Below are 23259 nucleotides of genomic sequence, written 5' to 3' on the forward strand. Positions count from 1 at the left end.
CTTTAAAAAATCCAGCAATTAACCCTAATAGAGGCATTTAATACGATCCCACTATTTTTCCAGGCATGTAGCAGAGCATGCAGTGAGTGACATACCACAAATTCAGGATTAATCTGTTAATCTGCGTTTACCCTAAATCCTGAAGGTCACGTTCAGAGGGGTAACAACAGCAAAGGCCGACAGTTCATGGTCTAAAAGCCCTGCAGTCTCCAGGCTAGCACTTTTGTTCTTTTTCACACTTAACACAAGAACTTGCATTTATTTGCTTTAATGTACTAAATTCACGATGGCTACACAGCAATTTTTTTTTTTATTCGTTCATGGGATGTGGGCTGCCTAGTTTTTGATCTGTAAAAGGATATTTTATATAAAAAATAAATCATCTGCCTTCAGCACACCTCTCCGTATAAATGCATGGTGGCTTACTGTCAAGGTGGCCATATGTTCTGGCCACAAGTGGTCATGTGGGAGCCACGTCCTACAAAACCAGAAGTTTGACCTAAACTGCAAGGAAGTAGAATTAGTGTACTAATAAAGAAGGGAAAACCTGCTTTATGGTAAATTGATGCCTGTGATCTGCCTAGTGGGTCTGGAGTCATATGGAGGCCAGGCCAGGCTAGGTAAGATTTCCTTCCACATTAGTGAACCAGATGGGTTTTTTTATAGTCATCAACAGACTTTTAATTCCAGATTTTTACTGAATTCAAATTTCACCATCTACTGTGGTTGGGATTTGAACCCAGGTCCCCAGAGAATTATCCTGGGTCTCTAGTCCAGTGCCCAAATTCTATGCCACTGCCTCCCCTGATCGAAGAACATGGACGCATATACTGTCCATGTTTATTTGTACCTAGCTGAGAGGCACTGAGAAGAATGTTTGTCATTGTAACACAGTTTTTCTCAAAGGAAAATCTTTTGTCTGCAGTAGTTAATAAAAATCGTTACTGTGAAGTAAGTGTAATAAACATTTTAACCTCCCACCGAAGCTTTGTAGGATGGTATATCCATAGCTGCATGGCCTTCCCCTACAGTGGAAAGATCGACAACGGCAATACTTAAAAACTAAGGAGAGATTAGATTAGGTAACATTAGCTTTTTATTGGATTCTGCTTTTTTTTTAAAAATGGTTTATATAATTTTATACCAAGTTGTGATAATTGTGCAACCTGAGGCACCAGTGAAACCGACTTGTCATGAGAAATAAAACATGGGAAATTGGAATTTTTGGGTAGCACCAGCCCCTGAACAGAACCTGCTTACAGACTGATTCCTGCTCCTTGCTGCCGTGACAACTATGCTGGAGGGAAAAGATTATATATCAATTGGTGTTTTTGTATAGTGTAGTAGACCAATTATATGACTTAATAAGATATTCTACATCTAATGCAAATTAACTGAATAATAAATAAGTACTTATGAAGTGCTTAACTGACGGTACTTTGTTTAGCAAAGTAGCAATCCCTACTTTTTGATGGCGTTTGTCTTTTGACAGAATATCTGGGAAAGCGTGTCTAGTTTTTGATTTGTAAAAGGATATTTTATTTAAAAATAAACCAGCTGCCTTCAGCGCACCTTGCTGTATAAATGCAAAGTGGCTTACTATCAAGGTGGCCATTTGTTCTGGCCACAAGTGGGTTGAGCATATGGGAAATATTCATACTCATGTCCTACAAAACCAGAAGTTTGACTTAAGTGTTGTGAACTTCTGAACTAAACTGCCAGGAAGTAGAATTTGTGGAACATTTTCCAAAGGAGATACCCAGGTGTCCATTTGAGGACAGACTTGGTGCTGGAGGAAGAACAAGCAATGAAAATGGTATACTTATGAAGAAGGAAAAGTCTGCTTTATGTTAAATTGATGCCCGTGATCTCAGGGTCACCAGACTTTACGGAAGTAATTGTTAACAAGAAAGGTTGCATGAAGCAAAGGACATTGTAATCTTGTGGGAAAGTTTGTATTTTACATACGACGTATATTAAAAATTAATTTGGTGAAGGATTAAAATTAGTTAAAGAGGTAATGAGATGTGTTTAACGATAGATTACATCCCTCAGTGCCAACGCTAATTAGCTTTGTGTTGTGGGGACGGGATTAGAAAGTTTGTGTTTTAAATGTTCATTTTATAGGAAAACTAATCCCATTAATTACAATGGGAGGTCACCTCCACAAAACATGAGAAACATTTTCTGAAAATTATGCCATGATGTACAATATAAAATATTTAACAGGGAATACAATCCTGGTATTTTTTCCTCATTTTTCGTTTTGCCGTGTGTTGGAAGGCAGGAGACAGGGGAAGGGGCTACTAGCGGTAGATTTTCACCACCTGGGGCAGTAATTTGGCTGAAAAGTTTGCCCACCTGCTGTAGAACCTTCCCATTTTACTTCACATTGATTTCAGATTACCCTCCAGACAATGGAGACAATGACCTATCCTGGAAAGTTGCTAGGCTGAGGTAAGGAAGATTGATTCATCAAGGCAAAGGAAGACCGATTGTCTTGTTGCCTTTTCTTGTCAATTTTCCTCCGAGTCTCTCCAGAATTTGTTGACCGCACCACCCGGCACCCACCCCGTCCCATCCCATTCCCCCCCCCACCCACCGCCCCACCCCTGGACTGGAGCTTTATTCACAGCTTCTAGTTGTCAGCTGATACTTCACCCATATTTCCATTACTCAAGTGAGCCTTGACAATGATGGTCACCAGGTTATTCAATGATGGTGAATCCTAATTGAGGCAGCTTCTCTCCTCAACTGATACCCATACATGTGAGCTCCCAGCAGGTTTTGATCACTAGATAGTGATCAGAAATGTGCACCTTGGTTGGTTTTCCTCTCCTTAAGCCTAGCATCACCACAATTGTAGCCTCAGTTGAGATCAGTTAGTTACCTTTGCGTAGACCAGAAATCAGTTGTAGGATTTACCTGGTCTATGTCGTTCAGCTGTTCACCAGATAAACTCATTGGGCCAGGATTTAACCTTAAAATAACGCTGAGGATAAGAATGCTCACTATCATTGCAAATCAGACAGCAACTACAGGTGAAGGCAGATATGCAAAAATTGAAATTCGCTGTGTGCGATGCTCTATTCCTATATAAGCTCCACAAAAACGGCATCTCACCTCCCAGCTCCCCATTCATATATAATGAGCAGCATGAGGTTCCTGTTCTTGCACTGTAACTATGGACTAAATTCACCATAGAAAGTTGGGGCTTGGCCAGGTCAGTGATAAATCTTAACTACTGCCAAGCAACTCGTCTGAAAATAAACTTTTACAAGGGCGGAGATTCTTTCTTCGACTTTTAATTTTTGTTGGAGATTTTAAAACAAAAAATTAATTAAATTTTTTAAAATCCTTTACTTTTCATCTATTTTATTTCTCACTCTTAATTTCATCTCTCTTTTGCTCTCTGCAATTGGCTTCCTATACCTAATTTGACACTCAGTTCAATATTCTGACTACTCATTAACGATTCTTCAATCCGATTTATTAAAGAGATATGTAGCTGCTTGTTCTATTCATCCAGGTTCCAGTTACCATAATGTTCCCTTTGCAGAAATTTGCCTTGCTCTTGGAAATTAAACAGGCAAGAGCATGTCTCACAAATAGCGGGTACTGTTTGTTCACTGGTCACAGTACATTTTGGCTCAGTATGTTTTTGGTGGCCAGGAAGAGGGTCTTTGACGAGGCATTTCTTCCCCCAAATTATCAGTGCCTTTTATTCGGACGCCTATTCGAAATGCTCTTTATTAATTATTGACCTTTACTTTTTAATTCTAAATTATTTTGGCGAGCACGTGGATTTCTCATTGCCACCATGCAGCGCTAGTGTGTCCACGTTTCTTGGCACAGTAGTCAGAGTGGCCACGCGGAATGTCAAATGTTCGAATAAGCTGATTAAACACCATAAAATGTTATCAAGCTGAATAAATTGAAATGTCAAATGGCATTACCGCAGAACTTCCTTGAGTGACACTGAATTGCAGAAAGTCCCAAATTGTTCGGTGAAGTTCTGTTAAAATTTTCATTTTGCATTAGTTCTTTCATTTAATTCAAGTGATCAAGAATTTTTTGATCAATGACTTTCGCTGTAAACTAACCTTCAGGCTGGATATATAGACGTGTGTAATAGGCAGATCCTGAATATGAATAGGTAAACTATTTTTCTATGTGATCCCTTTGAAATACTCTGGTAAAGTGATCATTCCTGGTACGTCAGAACGAAAGGGAAATTCAAATAAATTGTAAGATTGATAATCAATTCTGGGCGATTTTTTAAAAAAAGAAAATAAACTATGTGCGGGATTTTCCGAGCTCGCTGGCGGCGGGCATGAAAGGTGGCGAGCGTGGAAAATATGGCACGACCTGCTTCACGATGGCGTGAAGACAAGTCGCAATTGTCCACTCAGCCCGCCGATGGCAGTTGCGTTTCCTGCCATCTGTCAGCAGGGAGCTAATTGTAATACATCAGCATATAATTAAAAGGCCATCCCACCAGGCTCTTAACCCCGCCTTATCATCCGTCCACGTTGGCGGGAAAGCACGCTGACGTGTTTCACAACAGCGCGCAGGCAACGTGCACTTGGCGGCCTTCACTTTGGGGGAACTGAGGTAAGTGAGCAGCAGCGTTCTCCACAGCTCACCCATTGTTTACAGGCCTCAGGGGTGCCAGGGGGGCGGGGACAAGTGCTGGCCAGCCTCGGAGGCGACCGTTGTCGGTCGGGGGGAGGTGGGGGTCAAGTGCGACCCTGGCACTGCATCCCACGCACAGGCAATTGAGGTGGGGGTTAGGGTAAGCGAGGGAAGTGGCCACGCATTAGGGACACCTGTATAAACTGACCATACTTCTGCAACTGAGACAGATCAGGCGCAGCCACCGTAACATGATTGGAGTCGAGTTCCTAGCCTGCTCGCCCAACGTGGAGGCATCAACGGGCCACTAAGTGTTCCATACCTTACCCACCATCTCCCATCGCCCCCCACCCCCCAGCACAGACTTCGAGTCCGCCACCATTTTATTGGGCTGTGGGGCAGTTGGACTGCACACATTGTACGATCTCCTGGCCAACGCTGGCCATGTAGCAGTCACTGCTGGAGGTGCTCACAGCCCCTTGCAATCTCAGCATCCTGGTTTGGACCAGTGTCCCCCATGTCGCAGGCTGACTGGGCAGTCATGCAGCGCACTCATCTCTAGCCATCGGAGGGGTGACCAGCTCTCTCCGGGGAGCATTAAGGGGCGGTCACACAGGGTCAGGAAAGGTGCTAAGTACAGCCATGATAACCATATGTCTCTCTTTCATGCTGCAGGAGGACCACGTCAGGATCATGGATCCTGGTGACCTAGCTGTGTGCCTGATGGCCTACAGAGAGCGGAGAAGGCGGAGGAGAGAGTGAGTAAGGCTCCTGGCTCTGCAAAAGCAGGAGCAGCAACCTGATGAAGCAGGGGGAGCTGGAGCTCCCGCACACCCTGCCCAGGAGCGACAGTGAGCCGTGGCTGGTCGGTGCCTAGCGACACCCAGGGTCTATAGACTCCGCCTGCCGTTCCTGCAGATGACTGAGAACCAGTGTCGCCGACGACTGCGCATGTCTAGGGACCTGGTGGCTCACATCTGCCACTTACTGCAGGACTTGGTGCCAAGGGGACATGGAGGGCGTCCACTGCCAGTGGCTGTTAAAGTGACCGTGGCGCTCAATTTCTATGCCAGTGGCTCCTTTCAGGGCTCCACAAGCGACCTCTGTGGGGTTTCACAATTCGCCACCCACAAATGCATCCATGAGGTCACAGATTCCATCTTCTCCATGGCAACAACTTTGTGCATTTCACCCAGGACCGGGACAGCCAGGATGCCAGGGCCATTGGATTCACCCTGATCTCGGGATTCCCACAGGTGCAGGGTGCGATTGACTGCACTCATGTGGCGCTCATGGTCTCCATCGCTACACTCAGTGGACTTCATCAACCGCAAGGGCTTTCACTCACTGAACATGCAGCTTGTATGCGACCACCAGAAACGCATCCTGCAGGTGTGCGCAGGGTTTCCAGGGAGTGTGCACGACGCCTACATCCTGAGTCGCTCACAGATCCCTGCAGTCTTCCAGGGTCTACAGAGGCTGCAGGGTTGGCTCCTCGGGGACAAGGGCTACCCACAGAGGACATGGCTGATGACACCCTTGCGGTGGCCTCAGACTGCAGCAGAGAGACGCTATAATGAGGCTCATGCAGCAGCTCGCAATTTGATGGAGCAAACCATCAGGATGCTGAAGATGCGGTTCCGGTGCCTGGACTGGTCTGCTGGAGCCCTGCAATACAGTCCGCAGACAGTGTCATGCATCATCGTCATCTGCTGCACCCTTTACAACCTGACACTCCAATGGGGACACGAGCTGGCTGAGGAGGAGATGGAGGAGCTGGGGGTCTCCTCAGATGAGGAGGATGTCAACGGGAATGAGGATGAGGGGGTCCTCGGTGGTGATGATGACGAAGATGAGGCTCTCGTATTGGCTAGATGAGGCGTACATGCCCAGGAGGTCCTCATAGCTACCAGGCTTGTGGAGGATGATGACGACATGCAGTGAGGTGCCCCCATAGATCCTCACATCGCAATTGTGAGCGTTTGACTCCAGTCCAGCTTATGGCAGTGCTAAAACCCTCTGTGAGAATGCTCCTGTCATGGAGATGCAGTGGAGGCCATAATAGTTGCTCGATTGCAGGAGGATGATGACAACATGCAGTGAGGACACTCCATAGATCTTCACATAGCTTCTGTGAATGTCTGACTCCTGTCTGACCAAGGGCAGCTCGCTTGCGCTCCATGATCAGGGCCATCTCAGAGATGCAGCCATGAAACTTTAGAGGTATCTGATGCTGTGTCCACTTTCAGCACTTCAGTCCTTCAGGAGCTGGTGCCTTCATTACTGGTCGCAGATGCTGGTGTGATGGGAGCCAGCCCCACCTTAAAGGTGTTGAGAGCACACAGAGAATGAGGGAACTCTGTGGCTCCTGCCCATTACATTCTGGCAGCAATGACCAGCACCATCGGGGTGCAGACAAACGTAATGTTTCCAGGGAGTGTGAGGCTGGACCATCACTTCGGTCTGAAGGTTACCCACTGCACAGGAAGAGGCCCTGGATTGAGACACCTGCCTTTATCTTGTGCAGAAAGGTTTCACACCTGAGTGTCAAGAACACTGCTCATCAGAACAAGGAGCCATAGGCAGGGAGACATTCTTAGGAGTTTATTGACAACAGTGAACGGTATGTACAAGTGATTAACACCCATGCCCAGGCTGTGCAACTACTTTGACCTAACTTTCCTAAACCTGTCACTACGTCTTGGTGCTCCCCGGACATCCACAGCGGAGGTGGAGGCAGCCTGCTGACTGTGACACCCTGTCTGTGATGACTTTGGCGGGCTTCCTCTGGAGGGCCGAGACTTGGTGGGCCCCGGCCTGCTTTTGGGGTCCTGCCGTGTGGCAGTGGCACCCTCCTGGGCCTGTGAAGCTCAAGCTGAGGAGGTCACAGGAATAGGGGATTCGGATGGGCCGGTCACAACCAGTCACCTGGGCGGATGGCCCCAGAATGTGCACCTGCTGATCCTCCCTCCCTATGAGTGCCCGAGGGGCCCTGGCTGACTCCATGAGCAGAATCACAGAATCACACAGTGCAGAAGAAGCCCTCCGAAGGGGTAGCTGGAGTGAGATCGAGCTGCCTGGCACCCCTCTCACATACACACTTTTGGAGGCCAACTACGACATCAGCGATGGAGTTAAGCCCGTGCAGGAGTGACGTCCTGGACCAAGGTCTCCATGGCGGCTGCCATCCTGCCAGTGTTGACCTCGGTGCGTTACAATGCCGGCGCTATTACCTCAGCCTGAAGATGGACGGACTCCTCCATCGTGCTTGCAATCCGAGGAGTGCAGTGGACATCCCTTCCTGAAGTTCCCTAGCTTGCCTTTGCAGCTCCAGCAACTGTGACATAATCAAGTCCAGAGGCTCATCATCTAACTCGGACTCAGCAACGTTCTGGCCTCCAGCAGTCCTCCGAGTGCCGGGAGCCTGGGAAGTCCCTGCTTCAGCCTGCTGTGGATCAGACAGTGCGATGTGCTCACCAGATTGTGATCCTGAGGCTACTCTAAAGCTAGATCCCACCGAAGTGTGTGGCACTGAGCTGGTGGAAAGCATGGGGGAGCGCTGTGACGGATCTTCAGGGAGGGTGCCTTCAGATTCCTCTTCAGAAGTTTCTTCAGGGCTTGATTGGAGGCCCTGGGTCATGGACTCTGTCGGCTGTTTGGCAGCTGTGCCTGCGATAGCAAGGGGAGATAATTAGTGCATGACATGGTTGTCTGATGGATGTTTCACTGCTGGATCCTCACTTGGTAGAGCAGCGCCGACCTCACCATCAGCACAGGACTGGTCCTGGTCATCGACGGCCAGTGGGATGGCTCTGTTTTCAAATTCTGTCAGAACTTTGATCTCTGGCATCCCTCCCCCTGTCTGTGACCTTTCTCTCCTGTTGTGAGCCAGTTTGTCCTGCATGGACAGAGATGGGGAGAGTGTATCAGGACGCCTGCCGGGCCAGATGATAAGTATGCCTGGCCTGTGTGGGTGGTGAGTGTTCTCATCCCATCCATGGGACCAATGACGGTGTGTGTGAAAGAGTGAATGGTGATGTCCCTTGCACTGGCAGTGAGTGAGGGCCCTGTGGATGTGTGATGGATTTGTGAGTGTGAGAGTTGGGAGTGATGAAAAGAGTGACTTACCCTGGTGGAACGGAGGAGATCATTTATCCTTTTGCGCCACTGGGTGGCTGTCCTCCTCTGCAGGGCATTTGCGCTGACCACCACTGCTACCGCCTCCCAAGCCAGGTTGGTGACTTCGCTGCCCATCCTGCGGCCAAAGCAGGGGTAGAGCACATCCCGGCGGCCTCCACAGCATCCAGCAGTCGCTCAAGGGACCTGTCGTTGAAGTTGGGGGCTGCAGTCTTTTTTCCTTTGCTGGTCATGTCTCCCAGGCAGTGGTGGTGAACTGGTGGCGATAAGCGCTTTGCTGGCGGCTGCCTTTTAAAGATGGTGGCCAGCGTGACACAACAGCGGGGTGATGGCGAGCGGGCGAATGAGACCCCGCTCACCATGGAAATGGCGTGTTTCGCAGGAGTGAATAAATAATGAGGCGGGCTCAGGACAATATGGCGTGAAAACCTGCCATTTTCGTTGGCGAGCAGGACTCCATTGTACCCGCCCGCTACCGCATTTAGTGCAATTCTGGGAAAATTCCGCCCTATGTACTTAGGAAACCATCTTTCATTCTTCTGTTGTGAAATATTTAAATATGACATTTACCTGAGAGAAATGATCTGTGGTTCTCTTAGATGGAACTTCAAAGAACAAGATGTTGATGAGTGAAGCTGTCACTTGAATATGGGAGTGTCAGACTGTCTTTGCACTGACCCTTAGGTTTTCCATGTCCCATTTACCTCATGCATTTTACTTCCTTTGCTAATGGCAGGTTCTTTGTTCCATTAATGTCTTAATGTTTCTATTACTTGGCTGTGACAGTTTGATGCATTATTCTTCCAATGTTTCCTCCCTGTGGTTGTTATATATTTTTTGCATATATATAAATTTTGTCCTTTTTCAGATTGTATGTACACTCTTGTTCACCTCTTGTTTTTCAATTTGGAAGAAGGGTATACGCAGCCAAAAAGTCAATGGCCTGTCCTCTGCGTTGCTGATTGGCCTCTTGCATCTTTCTGTTAATTTCTCTGTTATTATTCCTCATTGTTGCTGTATGAGTTTCTGCTGATCCACTCATGGTCAAAAATTTCCAGGTAGTTTTTGATACAACGCTGTTCGACTCGAAGGGCCATCCCCCCGCCCGCCCTCTACTGCCCCATCCCTCAAAGAGAAGTACAACTCCCAGATTGAATGAAGTTAAATACCTCTCACAGGACTGACAAGGCGGAAGCATTTAAAACAGTGGTGGCTGATAAAGGTAGAGGTGTGAATGGACTTTTTACAGTTTTAAAAGCACACTTTCTCCCTGCCTCAAGGCAGCTCAGCAAATCACTGGGAGGATTAACATTGCCACAACCGGCGATCACTCTGTTCTGCCACACGGTCGCCCAGGTGATGAACTTGAAAATTGACCCCTGAATTTTTGTTTATCTCCTGGATAAAACTGAGGAACTTTTTTTTTTCCCTCAAACCAACTCTGCTTCTTCTTGCACTTAAACACCAATATTGCAGGAGACTCCCACTTTTTCCTCATTTACATCCCGCCTCTGGGCGACATCATCTGAAAACAGCATTAGCTGACGACACCTAGCTCTACCTCACCACCACCACCACCTCTGTCGATGGCTCCGCTGTCTCAAAATTATCAGACTGGTATCAATTATCAATTGGTGGAGAATCTCCACCAATTCACCAATTCTCCACCAGCCCTTTAAACTGCACAACATTTTCTATATCAAAAACAGAATTACCTGGAAAAACTCAGCAGGTCTGGCAGCATCGGCGGAGAAGAAAAGAGTTGACGTTTCGAGTCCTCACGACCCTTCAGCAGAACTGAGTATAGTTAGGAGAGAGGTGAAATATAAGCTGGTTTAAGGTGGGGGGGGGGGAGAAGTTTGGGGGGAGGGGAGAGAAGTTGGGGGGGTGATGGTTGTGGGGACAAGCAAGCAGTGATAGGAGCAGGTAATCAAAAGATGTCACAGACAAAGGAACATAGACATGTAAAAGGTGATGATATTATCTAAGAAAATGTGCTAATTAAGAATGGATGGCAGGACACTCAAGGTACAGCTCTAGTGGGGGTGGGGTGGAAAGACGGACAGGGCATTACAGTTATAGATTTAAAAATAATGGAAATAGGTGGGAAAAGAAAAATCTATATAAATTATTGGAAAAAACAAAAGGGAGGGGGAAGAAACTGAAATGGGGGTGGGGATGGGGGAGGGAGTTCAAGATCTAAAGTTGTTGAATTCAATATTCAGCCCGGAAGGCTGTAAAGTGCCTAGTCGGAAGATGAGGTGCTGTTCCTCCAGTTTGCGTTGGGCTTCACTGGAACAATGCAGCAAGCCAAGGACAGACATGTGGGCAAAAGAACAGGGTGGAATGTTAAAATGGCAAGCGACAGGGAGGTTTGGGTCTTTCTTGCGGACAGACCGCAGGTGTTCTGCAAAGCGGTCGCCCAGTTTGCGTTTGGTCTCTCCAATGTAGAGGAGACTGCATTGGGAGCAACAAATGCAATAGACTAAGTTAGGGGAAATGCAAGTGAAATGCTGCTTCACTTGAAAGGAGTGTTTGGGCCCTTGGACGGTGAGGAGAGAGGAAGTGAAGGGGCAGGTGTTGCATCTTCTGCGTGGGCATGGGGAGGTGCCATAGGTGGGGGTTGAGGAGTAGGGGATGATGGAGGAGTGGACCAGGGTGTCCCGGAGGGAACGATCCCTACGGAATGCCACCAGGGGGAGTGAAGGGAAGATGTGTTTGGTGGTGGCATCATGCTGGAGTTGGCGGAAATGGCGGAGGATGATCCTTTGAATGCGGAGGCTGGTGGGGTGATAAGTGAGGACAAGGGGGACCCTATCATGTTTCTGGGAGGGAGAGGAAGGTGTGAGGGCGGATGCGCGGGAGATGGGCCGGACACGGTTGAGGGCCCTGTCAACGACCGTGGGTGGAAAACCTCGGTTAAGGAAGAAGGAGAACATGTCAGAGGAGCTGTTTTTGAAGGTAGCGTCATCAGAACAGATGCGACGGAGGCGAAGGAACTGAGAGAATGGGATGGAGTCCTTACAGGAAGCGGGGTGTGAGGAGCTGTAGTCGAGGTAGCTGTGGGAGTCGGTAGGCTTGTAATGGATATTGGTGGACAGTCTATCATCAGAAATTGAGACAGAGAGGTCAAGGAAGGGAAGGGAAGTGTCAGAGATGGACCAGGTGAAAATGATGGAGGGGTGGAGATTGGAAGCAAAATTAATAAATTTTTCCAGGTCCCGACGAGAGCATGAAGCAGCACCGAAGCAGTCATCGATGTACCGGAGAAAGAGTTGTGGGAGGGAGCTGGAGTAGGACTGGAACAAGGAATGTTCCACATACCCCATAAAGAGACAGGCATAGCTGGGGCCCATGCGGGTACCCATAGCCACACCTTTTATTTGGAGGAAGTGAGAGGAGTTAAAGGAGAAATTTTTCAGTGTGAGAACAAGTTCAGCCAGACGGAGGAGAGTAGTGGTGGTTGGGGATTGTTCAGGCCTCTGTTCAAGGAAGAAGCTAAGGGTCCTCAGACCATCCTGGTGGGGGATGGAGGTGTAGAGGGATTGGACGTCCATGGTGAAGAGGAAGCGGTTGGGGCCAGGGAACTGGAAATTGTTTCTATGTTTCAACAGTTTCCATGTTGATTACGCTCACTGAAACCCAATGCAACACAGTGGCAACTAAGTATAATTATTAACATGTATTTACTACATCTTACAGCCATTCTTAAGCTTCGAGAAACTAAATTCTTTGTGTGGCTGATGTAGGGACTGAACATTGTCAAGAATTTTAGCACCAGTATGACTGTCAAAGGAAATGGGATTGAGAAGTCAGATGTATCGTTATGATCTTACGCGGACTGATTGTTTTTATTTGTTTTATTAGGTGTAAAAGCGGTCTTTTCTGGCCACTACCATCGGAACGCTGGTGGTATGTTTAACAATCTGGATATGGTGGTGACTTCAGCTATAGGCTGCCAGTTGGGAGAGGACAAGCACGGAGTGCGGGTAGTGGCGGTGACAGAGGAGAAGATCCATCACAAGTACGTCAGTTTGGAAGAACTAAGTGTCCTTACCGTTAAGAATGTGATTTCAGACCTTTTTGAAGTAAATGCTCCGAACCCCTGCCTTTAATGAAAAGTGGTGAGAAGAGGCCGTTTAATCAGTGCACGTGAAGACCATCACAAGATGAGCAGCATGAATTTGTAAATTTGCATTATCTGTTAGAGTCCATTATATAACCATACGGTGAACTAGCCAGAAAGATTTGTCCTGCTGCATTAAACTGGGAGCAGCAATATATGTGAATTCTACCAAATCAACTGTGCATTTTTCTGTATATTTAGGTAGATGTCTGTTATCTCACGAAGTTACACACATCGTCTTGAAACTTTTATGGCACTATTTTTGTTACCATCTGTGGCAACATTCAACCAGCTGTCATCGCTTTCATCCCTGATCTGTACTCAAAGCTGTACTTTATCTGAGCACGTTGAAGTATCTGAAATAATAAAAGAAATGTAAACAAGACCACCAAACATGCTTTCTTTAATTAACAAAAAAAAATCATAATAAGGATTTTGTTTTTGAAATGTTCATGGCCGGGTTAATTAACAATTATAGCAACAGTTTTGCTGTGTAAGGCACAGTTTGCAGGATTCCACCTATGGTGAATTTTAATTATCACTTCAAAAGCTCATCGATGGGCAGAACCTCAGGCAGACACTTTGGTGTGTGTGTCCGACCAGGGTGTTAATTAGGTGTCACTGTGCTAACAACACAGCTTGGACCCATCACTACTTTCACTCCTGTCATAAATGCAAAGAACAGGCCTTCTTGAGAACTCCGCAATCTGCAAACCATTCTATTTGTTGGAAATTGGTGGGTATTTAGGATTCAGATCAGCACAACTTTCAAAATCTAAGCGGCTTTAACATCAATCATTTCAAAATAATCAGAATTTTTGCGTTAAGAGCACTGAATGCAAAATTAACAACATATCTAAATGATATTCCTTCATAACAGACTGACTTGGTCTTTAGTTCAATTGAATTGCACTATCGAAAGGAACACATGTTTAAATTTGACTTAATGGAGCATTATCATGTTGCGATCTTGCTAATTCGTTATTGCTTCCTATCACTTGATCTCCCAGCACATACTATCCAGCATGTGCCTGATCTAAACAACCAACACAATATATGTAAGCTTATAGAGGCACCTTGCTTTAGATCATTTAATCTGACAAATGGAGTAGAAATCATTCAAATGGAGAAACACGATTGCTGTAATGCTTTAATCTGAAAACTGAAGGTTTATATTATTTTATGGTTAATAAAGTTTGAGAAGTAATATTATAAATGGGGGCACAAAGCTTTCGTTGAAGCTGACGCGATACAACAGCCCGAGACTGAATTCTACATGCTTTCTTAAACCCAGGGTTCACTGTCAGTAGAAGTGGATTAAGGGTTTAAGCTTGAATATTATATAAATCTTGCTTGGAGTCCCATTTTTGGGGAAATTGGGCTGGATATTAACCTGAGGATGGGGGTGGGGGGGGTCGGGGGGCGGGGTGCTGCTTTGAGGTTGGGAAGCTCCGAATGGCCTCCCCCTACAGGTCCTGACAAATTTCACAGCAGGGCATGGTTAGCATTTTTAAATTTCCCTTTCCTGGCTGTGGCCAGCCAGTTTGAGAGGCACGCAAGGCAAGGCTGACTGTCAGAGAGATGGAAAAGAGACCAGAGAGGCTGAAATTGTAAGTGGGGAGGGAAGGGGTGGTGTGGAAAATCCAAGGCCTGGTGGGAGGGATTGGAAGGGCCTGGGGACTGGGTCAGATTTGGTGCACGTGAGAGATGAGAAGGGTCAGGAGGATGTCTGATCATTGATGTGGAGGAGCGCGGGGGTGTGGGGTGGGGAGATGTGGGGGGCGTGGGATGTGGGAGGGCAGGGTGGGGCGTTGCTGAGCAGGTAACTTGAAGCCAGTATGTAAATGGAAGGCACTGCCCTCCTTGATCCAGCAGCCCTCACCTTCCTTCAGCTGCTGGGTTTTCCAAGACCTGGCCCAGCCAAGATTAAATTTAATATGAAACAAAAATAAAAATACCTGGAAAAACTCAGCAGGTCTGGAAATTTAATATGATGGGTAAATGTGAGACGTTCCAGTATTTAAGTTGGCAGACGCCTCCTGGGAGCAGGTTGGTTGCCCACCCCTCCATCCCACTAATCCCACCTCCATTAAACCCTGAGCTGGGCGGGTTTGGAGTTTTGATATTTTAGCATCCCACCCAACCCATTAACCGCATTCCACCTTTGCCTGTTGCACCAGGGGCTCAAGATAGCTTCTGTCTCGGCACTTTTCAGAGCCGTTCTCTGTCAGTTAATGAGAAATTTAATCATGTTAGATATTGCGCTGTGAAGTGCACAAGAGATTCACATCTCTCCTGACATCTGCACCTAAAATCACAAGTATTTCAGCCCCAGCAACCAGTTTTATTTCATGAACTGGTTCGAGTATTTGGTGCTGATTGTGTCCCACTGAGATCACAGTCACCAACATTCCATAAGAATCAGGTTACAGAATTTTCACATTCATATGTTAACTCATATGACCATTATTTCATGTTGAGCTTTTTAGCACTCATGTCATGTGTGCTGTGCCTGGCAGGACCTTGGCTAATTGTCTGCTGATGCTTCTACCTGAGCCATTTTTTTTGGCAGTGGTGGTTTGCTATTGCCTTCCACTCTCAGGGGTAGGGTGAGGATACAGGTCCCAAAGTTTAACTCAACCAGAATGGGAATTGAATCTGAGCTGTTGCTGTTATTCTGAACCATACATTAGCCAATTGAGCTAACTGGCACCCCACCCCCCCACTCAGTATACTTGTACTAAATTAGTACCAGTAATTTACACATGGCTTAGCATGTTAACTAATTTGTCAGCTAATGTTACTTTTTTAAAAAGTAATATTTACACCACAGAAACAGTTTATGCCACTGTTTATGCTCCAAATGAACCATCTTCCACCATATTTCACCTAACCCAGTCTGCATGCCCTTCTTTTCCTCTCTCCCTCATATATGTATCTAGCTTCCTCCTGAAGACATCTACATTGCTCACCCCAAGTACTCCATGTGGCAGAAAGTTCCACATTCTCACCACTTTCTTCATATGGAGCCTAGGGAGTGAGCATTGCTTGAACATGTTGTAAAGAATCAGTCAAGCTTGACACTTTTTACACCATAACCACCAAATCTCATTCTGAAGTAAGAATGATAAATCAGCTTCTCGCCATCCTAGACACAATGATCCAATGGTAATATCTTCATTGCAAGGATCAACCAACTCACACACCCCCCGTGCCAACCTACAGTCTCTGCTCAGGTCTTTCATTCTACATTTTTTTTATTCATTCATGGGACATGGGCTTCGCTGGCTGGGCCAGCATTTAATGCCCATCCCTAGTTGCCCTTGAGAAGATGGTGGTGAGCTGCTTTCTTGAATCGCTGCAGTCCATGTGGTGTAGGTACACCTACAGTGCTGTTAGGAAGGGAGTTCCAGGATTTTGACCCAGCGACAGTGAAGGAACAGCGATATATTTCCAAATCAGGCTGGTGAGTGACTTGGAGGGGAACTTCCAGGTGGTGGTGTTCCCATCTATCTGCTGCCCTTGCCCTTCTAGATGGTAGTGGTTGTGGGTTTGAAAAGTGCTGTCTAAGGAGCCTTGGTGAATTCCTGCAGTGCATCTTGCAGATGGTACACACTGCTGCTACTGTGCGTCGGTGATGGAGGGAATGTTTGTGGATGTGGTGCCAATCAAGCAGGCTGCTTTGTCCTGGATGGTGTCAAGCTTCTTGAGTGTTGTTGGAGCTGCACTCATCCAGGCAAGTAAGGAATATTCCATCACACTCCTAACTTGTGCCTTGTAGATGATGGACAGGCTTTGGGGAGTCAGGAGGTAAGTTACTGGTCGCAGGATTCCTAGCCTCTTACCTGTTCTTGCAGCCACAGTATTTATATGGCTAGTCCAGTTCAGTTTCTGGTCAATGGTAACCCACAGGATGTTGATAGTGGGGGATTCAGTGATGGTAATACCACTGAACATCAAGGGGCGACGGTTACATTCTCTCTTGATGGAGATGGTCCCTGGTTGCACTTGTGTAGCGTGAATGTTACTTGCCACTTGTCAGCCCAAGCCTGGATATTGTCCAGGTCTTGCTGCATTTGGACATGGACTGTTTCAGTATCTGAGGAGTCAGGATTGGTGATGCTGAACATTGTGCAATCATCAGCGAACATCCCCACTTCTGACCTTATGATGGAAGGAAGGTCATTGATGAAGCAGCTGAAGATGGTTGGGCCTAGGACGTTACCCTGAGGAACTCCTGCAGTGATATCCTGGAGCTGAGATGACTGACCTCCGACAACCACAACCATCTTCCTTTGTGCTAGGTATGAATCCAATCAGTGGATAGTTTTCCCCCTGATTCCCATTGACTCCAGTTTTGCTAGGGCTCCTTGATGCCACACTCGGTCAAATGTGGCTTTGATCTCAAGGGCAGTCATTCTCACCTCATCTCTAGAGTTCAGCTCTTTTGTCCATGTTTGAACCAAGGCTGTAATGAGGTCAGGAGCTGAGTTGCCCTGGCGGAACCCAAACTGGGCATCAATGAGCAGGTTATTGCTAAGCAAGTGCCGCTTGATAGCATGTTGATGACCCCTTCCATTACTTTACTGATGATGGAGAGTAGACTGATGGAGCGGTAATTGACCGGGTTAAATTTGTTCTACTTTCTGTATACAGGACATAACCTGGGCAATTTTCCACATAGCTGGCTAGATGCCAATGTTGTAGCTGTACTGGAACAGCTTGGCTAGAGGCACAGCAAGTTCTGGAGCACAAATCTTCAGTACTATTGCCGGAATATTGTCAGGGCCCAAAGCCTTTGCACTATCCAGTGCCTTCAGCCGTTTCTTGATATCATGTGGAGTGAATCAAATTGGCTGAAGACCGGCATCTGTGATGCTGGGGACCTCCAGAGGAGACCGAGATGGATCATCCACCCGGCACTCCTGGCTGAAGATTGTAGCAAATGCTTCAGCCTTATCTTTCGCACTGATGTGCTGGGCTCCTCCATCATTGAGGATATTTGTGGAGCCTCTTCCTCCAGTGAGTTGTTTAATTATCCACCACCATTCACAACTGGATGTGACAGGACTGCAGAGCTCAGATCTGATCTGTTGGTTGTGGGAGCACCTAGCTCTGTCTATCACCTGCTGCTTAGCTTCACCAGGTTGACGCCTCATTTTTAGGTATGCCTGGTGCTGCTCCTGGCATGCCCACCTGCACTTTTCATTGAGCCAGGGTTGATCCCCTGGCTTGGTGGTAATGGTAGAGTGGGGGATATGCTAGGCCATGAGGTTACAGATTGTGTTTGAGTACAATTCTGCTGCTGCTGATGGCCCACAGTGCCTCATTGCTGCCCATTCTCGAGTTGCTATATCTGTTCAAAATCTATCCCATTTAGTACGGTGGTAGTGCCATACAACATGATGGAGGGTATCCTCAGTGTGAAAGGAGGACTTCATCTCCACAACGACTGTGCAGTGGTCACTCCTACTGACACTGTCATGGACAGATTCATCTGTGGCAGGCAGGTTGGTGAGAATGAGGTCAAGTATGTTTTTCCCTCTTGGCTCCCTCACCACCTGCTGCAGGCCCAGTCTAGCAGCTATGTCCTTTAGGACTTGCCCAGCTCGGTCAGTAGTGGTGCTACTGATCCACTCTTGGTGATGGACATTGAAGTCCCCCACCCAGAGTACATACTGCGCCCTTTCCACCCTCAGTGCTTCCTCCAAGTGGTGTTCAACATGGAGGAGTACTGATTCATCAGCTGAGGGAGGGCTGGTATGTGGTAATCAGCAGGACGTTTCCTTGCCCTTGTTTAACCTGATGCCATGAGACTTGATGGGACCCGGAATCAATGTTGAGGACTCCAAGGGCAACTCCCTCCTGACTGTATACCACTGTGCCGCCACCTCTGCTGGTGAGGGTGGTGTCTGGGACATTACCTGTAAGGCAGGAGAGGATGACTGTGTCAGGCTGTTGCTTGACTAGTCTGTGAGGCAGCTCTCCCAATTTAGGCACCAGCCAGATGTTAGTAGGGAGGACTTTGCAGGATCGACAGGGCTGAGTTTGCTGTTGTCTTTTCCGGTGCCGAGATCGATGCCGGGTGGTCAGCCCACATTCATTCCTTTTTTTGAGACTTTGTCGCCGTTTGATACATCATTTCAGATGCCAGTTAAGAGTCAACCACATTGCTGTGGGTCTGGAGTCACATGTAGGCCAGACCAGGTAAGGACGGCAGATTTCCTTCCCTAAAGGACGTTAGTGAACCAGATGGGTCTTTACACCAATCGACAATGGTTTCATGGTCATCATTAGACTTTTAATTCCAGGTTTTTATGAATTCAAATTCCACCATCTGCCGTGGCGGGATTCGAACCCAGGTCCCCGGAGAATTCCCCTGGGTCTCTGGATTACTCGTCCATCGCCTCCCTATGGCTCATTATCAACTCGTGGTGAACTTACCAATGGTGCAATGAGGGAAGATGCAAGGAATGATTTTAATGGCATGTAGTGAGACTGAGGACTGATGATTGTGACATCAGCACCAACTGAGGTGGGGGTCATTACTTGTCAGTTTACAGCACACGGCACTGAAATAGCGCGACTGGAAAAACTGGGGCCCAATCCCGTCACGACTAGATGGTTAAGAGGAACGGTGATGATCAGGCACGTTGTAAAATAGCTGTTTCCACTACTAAGTTGGTACTGCAGGGGGCATTAAATTAAAGATCATCGACAGAACAAAAGGGCAGGTGGGGATTTTATTTTTACATGCAGGATTGAAGAGGAAAGAAAGATTTGCGCCTTATACATCATCTTTTACCACCTCAGAACATCCAAAAGTGCTTTACAACCCAAAAAGTGTTTTGCAGTGCAGTTGTTGTAGTGGCGTGGACACCAATTTACTCACAGCACATTTCCACAAACAGCAATGTGCTAATGACCAGATAACCTGATTGAGGGATGTTGGTTATTAGTCAGGACACTGGGGATAACTGCTCTGCTTTTCTTCCAAATACTCACACGAGATCTTTGACTCATCTTCACGAGATCAGACAGGGTGGTTCAGTTTAACGTTTTCTCAGTTGAACATCTTGTCCAACAAACACTTTTTAATCGCGCGCAGGCCTATAAATTGGATCATATCCAAAACTGGGGACATTCATTGTGCCTGGACCAGGTTAACTGGGGGCACTGGAGTCATTGGGATAAGTACCAGCGAGGTGTGGCCATCATTCACAGCCAGAGGAGCAGCTCAGCAGTAGCAGAGGAACAGCACAATTACCCGGCTCTTACACCAGCCGTCAGGAGGAAGATCAGCGGGCAAGCTGCAGGTTTAATGTCGAGATGGAGAAGCAACCCTGCTCCTCCCGCCTCCACAATAAGGTACGTAATAAATGGTAAACATTCCTTTTTGAATGGTGGCTTACAGCGGCTCTGTCAGGAATGGCAAGTTTGGTTGCTGAGCACCTGTAAAACACTGGCCCCCACCCTCACAGCCCACGGTGTGGTCAGTCACCACTGACTTTCTCCAGGGGCCTTGAAACAGGTTTTAGGCCTGATTTGAAAGTGACTCATGGCAGTTTTGCACATGAACCCTGGACACCTATCAAGCTGCTCAATCCAAAACGGTGGGCAAGCTACTTCTGGTGTGAAATGAACACACGAATGTCACCCTCCATATCTGATCCTTACACACCTGTAAAACAAGTAGCAGCATAAACCCATTTCTAGGCTGCAAATGCCTCGCCAGAGACAGTGGTGGAAGCAGAATCCATTATAATTTTAAACGGGGAGTACAGTGCATTTCACAATCCCAAACAGTACTCAAGCACTTCACAGACAGTTAGGTACTGTTGTAATGTGCAATTTGCAGATATCAAGGTCCCATAAAGTGCAATGAGATAAATGATCAGCTAATATGTTGCATTGGTGGTGTGGGTTCAGTGATATAGGGTCAGGAGAATTTATCTGTTGTTTTCAAATAGTATCATGGAATGTTTCCATCCATCTGAGGTGACCTCAGTTTAACGTTACATCCAGAAGCCTCCAACAGTATTAAATCATCTCAGTACTGCAGTGAAGAGCCAGCCTAGATTATATGCTCAAGCCCTTCCGGCCTGAAACTACAATCTTTTGACTCCAAGTCAAGAGAAGCAAGGCCGTGAATAGATTTGAACAAGAAAGACGTAAAAGGGTATGGGGACCAGAGGAGAAAATAAAATTGAGAGAATAACTCTGTCAAAGAGCTGGACAAGTTCAGTGAGCTGAATGGCGGCTTAGCTTTCAGCGGCTCTGTAAGGAATCGCAAGTTTGGTTGCTGAGCACCTGAAAAATACTGGCCCCATCCTCTGCTCAAAAATTCCTCGGTTCTGTATACGCTGCAGAGCTTCCCATTAATCACCTGCAAAATATTTCTTTGCAAACTTGGCTGCAGTGAGACTAAACACACTGGTTATACTCATTGTACGCATCATTCACTTTTACTGCATCTTCAGCATAGAAACCTATGTGAGATTTGTAAAAACTAAATAGCCCTGCATAGCAACAGTAGGGATTCCCAAATTTAAAGACAAATCAGAACATAGCACCAATGTCAAAAAGTGTCTAAATCTATCGTCTAACACCAAGACTGAGTAGACAGCAACAAAAATCCGCATTTGTGTCACCCGGTCTGGCCTACATGTGACTCCAGACCCACAGCAATGTGGTTGACTTTTAAATGCCCTCTGAACAAGGGCAATTAGGGATGGGCAGTAAGCCATCAATTTACCCAAATAAGATAAAGGACCAAAAAAGTAACGTTTTTCCTAACAAACTCAATTTTATCGTATTTACTCTTTTTACTTTTTTATTTTTTTTCAGGATGTAGCCGTTGCTGGTGAAGCCCCCATTTATTGCCCATCCTTAGATTTGCTGTCAAAAATAAATGGTAAAACTTTCCATAGTAATTAAAACTTAAACGGTTTGAAATGTATATTTAATGTTCACTCCTCTTAGACTTTCTGGGTGAGTTAACTGTCAATTTGGCTCTTCTCTGAACAAAATCATCAGACTAATCATCTTCTTATCTGTGAGACACATTATTTATTTATATTATTTCTCGGGCTCAGTTCCTCTACGTACTGCGTGTCAACTGGGTAAACTGTGTGGTCACTATGTGCTCACACAGGCTTAAGATGACAAGCTGATGGTGAAGAAGCCAGTAAAGAAAAAGACCTGCATTTATATAGTGCTTTTCACACCCTCAGAACCTCTCAAAGTGCTTTACAGCCAATGAAGTACTTTCTGAAGTTTAGGAAATGTAACAGCGCATTTACACACAGCAACCTCACATAAACAGCAATGAAATAAATGACCAGATCATCAGATTAAGGTGTTAGTTGAGGAATAAATGTTGGTCAGGACACCAGGGAGAAATCCACTGTTGTTCTTCAATTACTGCCACGGAACCTTTTACATTCACCTGAGATGGCAGGTGGGGTTTCGTTTTAATATCTCATCCAAATGACGGCACCTTTGATAGTGTAACACTCCCTCAGTATTGCACTGAAGTGTTAGCCTGGATCATGTGCCAGGTCTCTGGAGTAGGACTTGAATCCACAATCTTCTGCCTCAGAGGTGAGAGTGCCAAAGCTGCACCTGATTAGTGTTTGTTAACATGCCCTGTCTTTCCTAGATAGACTATGTGTCTCAGATACAAATGGCTCCAGCTTGCCATGCATTGTGGGTAATGGTGCCAACTTCCACACAGTATTGATAATGAAGTGTATCAGTGCTGATCCCTTTCAAAGAATCCACTGCTTATTATATATTTAGATGCTAAAACATGTAAGGGAACATTGTTTATATTTCTCCGTTCTTGTTCCTGTTCATTTCAGTGGAAACACCTTTTTAATGATGAGATAATTGTTCATTGTCAATCAACCTCTCTGGCAATGAAAATCAATATTACAATTGTGAAATCTCATTCCTTCACATTTTAATTGCTGCTGAAGATCTTAAAAATGTAAAGTTTAAAGTTATTTTTTTCCCTCCCAGTCCAATTTTTATTCTTCTCCCTGATTTGATATAGAATCCACCGGGACTAATTTACACTTCCTTTTCAGTCCTTGCACTGTTAATTTCACAATCCTTCAATCTGATTGGTTGATTGTTTTGTTTACTCAGATCCCAAATACCCAGTGTCCCTTTCAGCGCCGTCATCAGCTCCACTTTCAGCAACGTGAAACACAAAAAATTGAAAATCCTAAACTTGTAAGGACAAGTCTAGTGGCAGACACTGTTAGATTCAGTCCTACAACAAATTATGGGCCAAACTTTTACTCATGAAATCAGTTTGCTGCTCTCTTTGCACCATTTCAAATACATTCTCTTGT

The 23259-nt window shown here is 46.2% G+C and overlaps 1 protein-coding gene across 1 annotated transcript in view; it reads left to right on the forward strand.

Moving 5' to 3' along the window:
- Positions 1-13288, forward strand: part of cpped1 (calcineurin-like phosphoesterase domain containing 1) — a 232790-nt gene extending 219502 nt beyond the window's left edge. Inside the window, exon 4 of the mRNA XM_078559130.1 lies at positions 12640-13288. Within this exon, the coding sequence (XP_078415256.1) occupies positions 12640-12887 (248 nt within the window). The 3' untranslated portion in view covers positions 12888-13288. The remainder of the gene's footprint in view (positions 1-12639) is intronic.
- The last annotated feature ends 9971 nt before the right edge of the window (positions 13289-23259 follow it).

The sequence above is a fragment of the Cetorhinus maximus genome, chromosome 15 (assembly GCF_964194155.1).
Source record: "Cetorhinus maximus chromosome 15, sCetMax3.hap1.1, whole genome shotgun sequence".
NCBI lineage: Eukaryota > Metazoa > Chordata > Chondrichthyes > Lamniformes > Cetorhinidae > Cetorhinus > Cetorhinus maximus.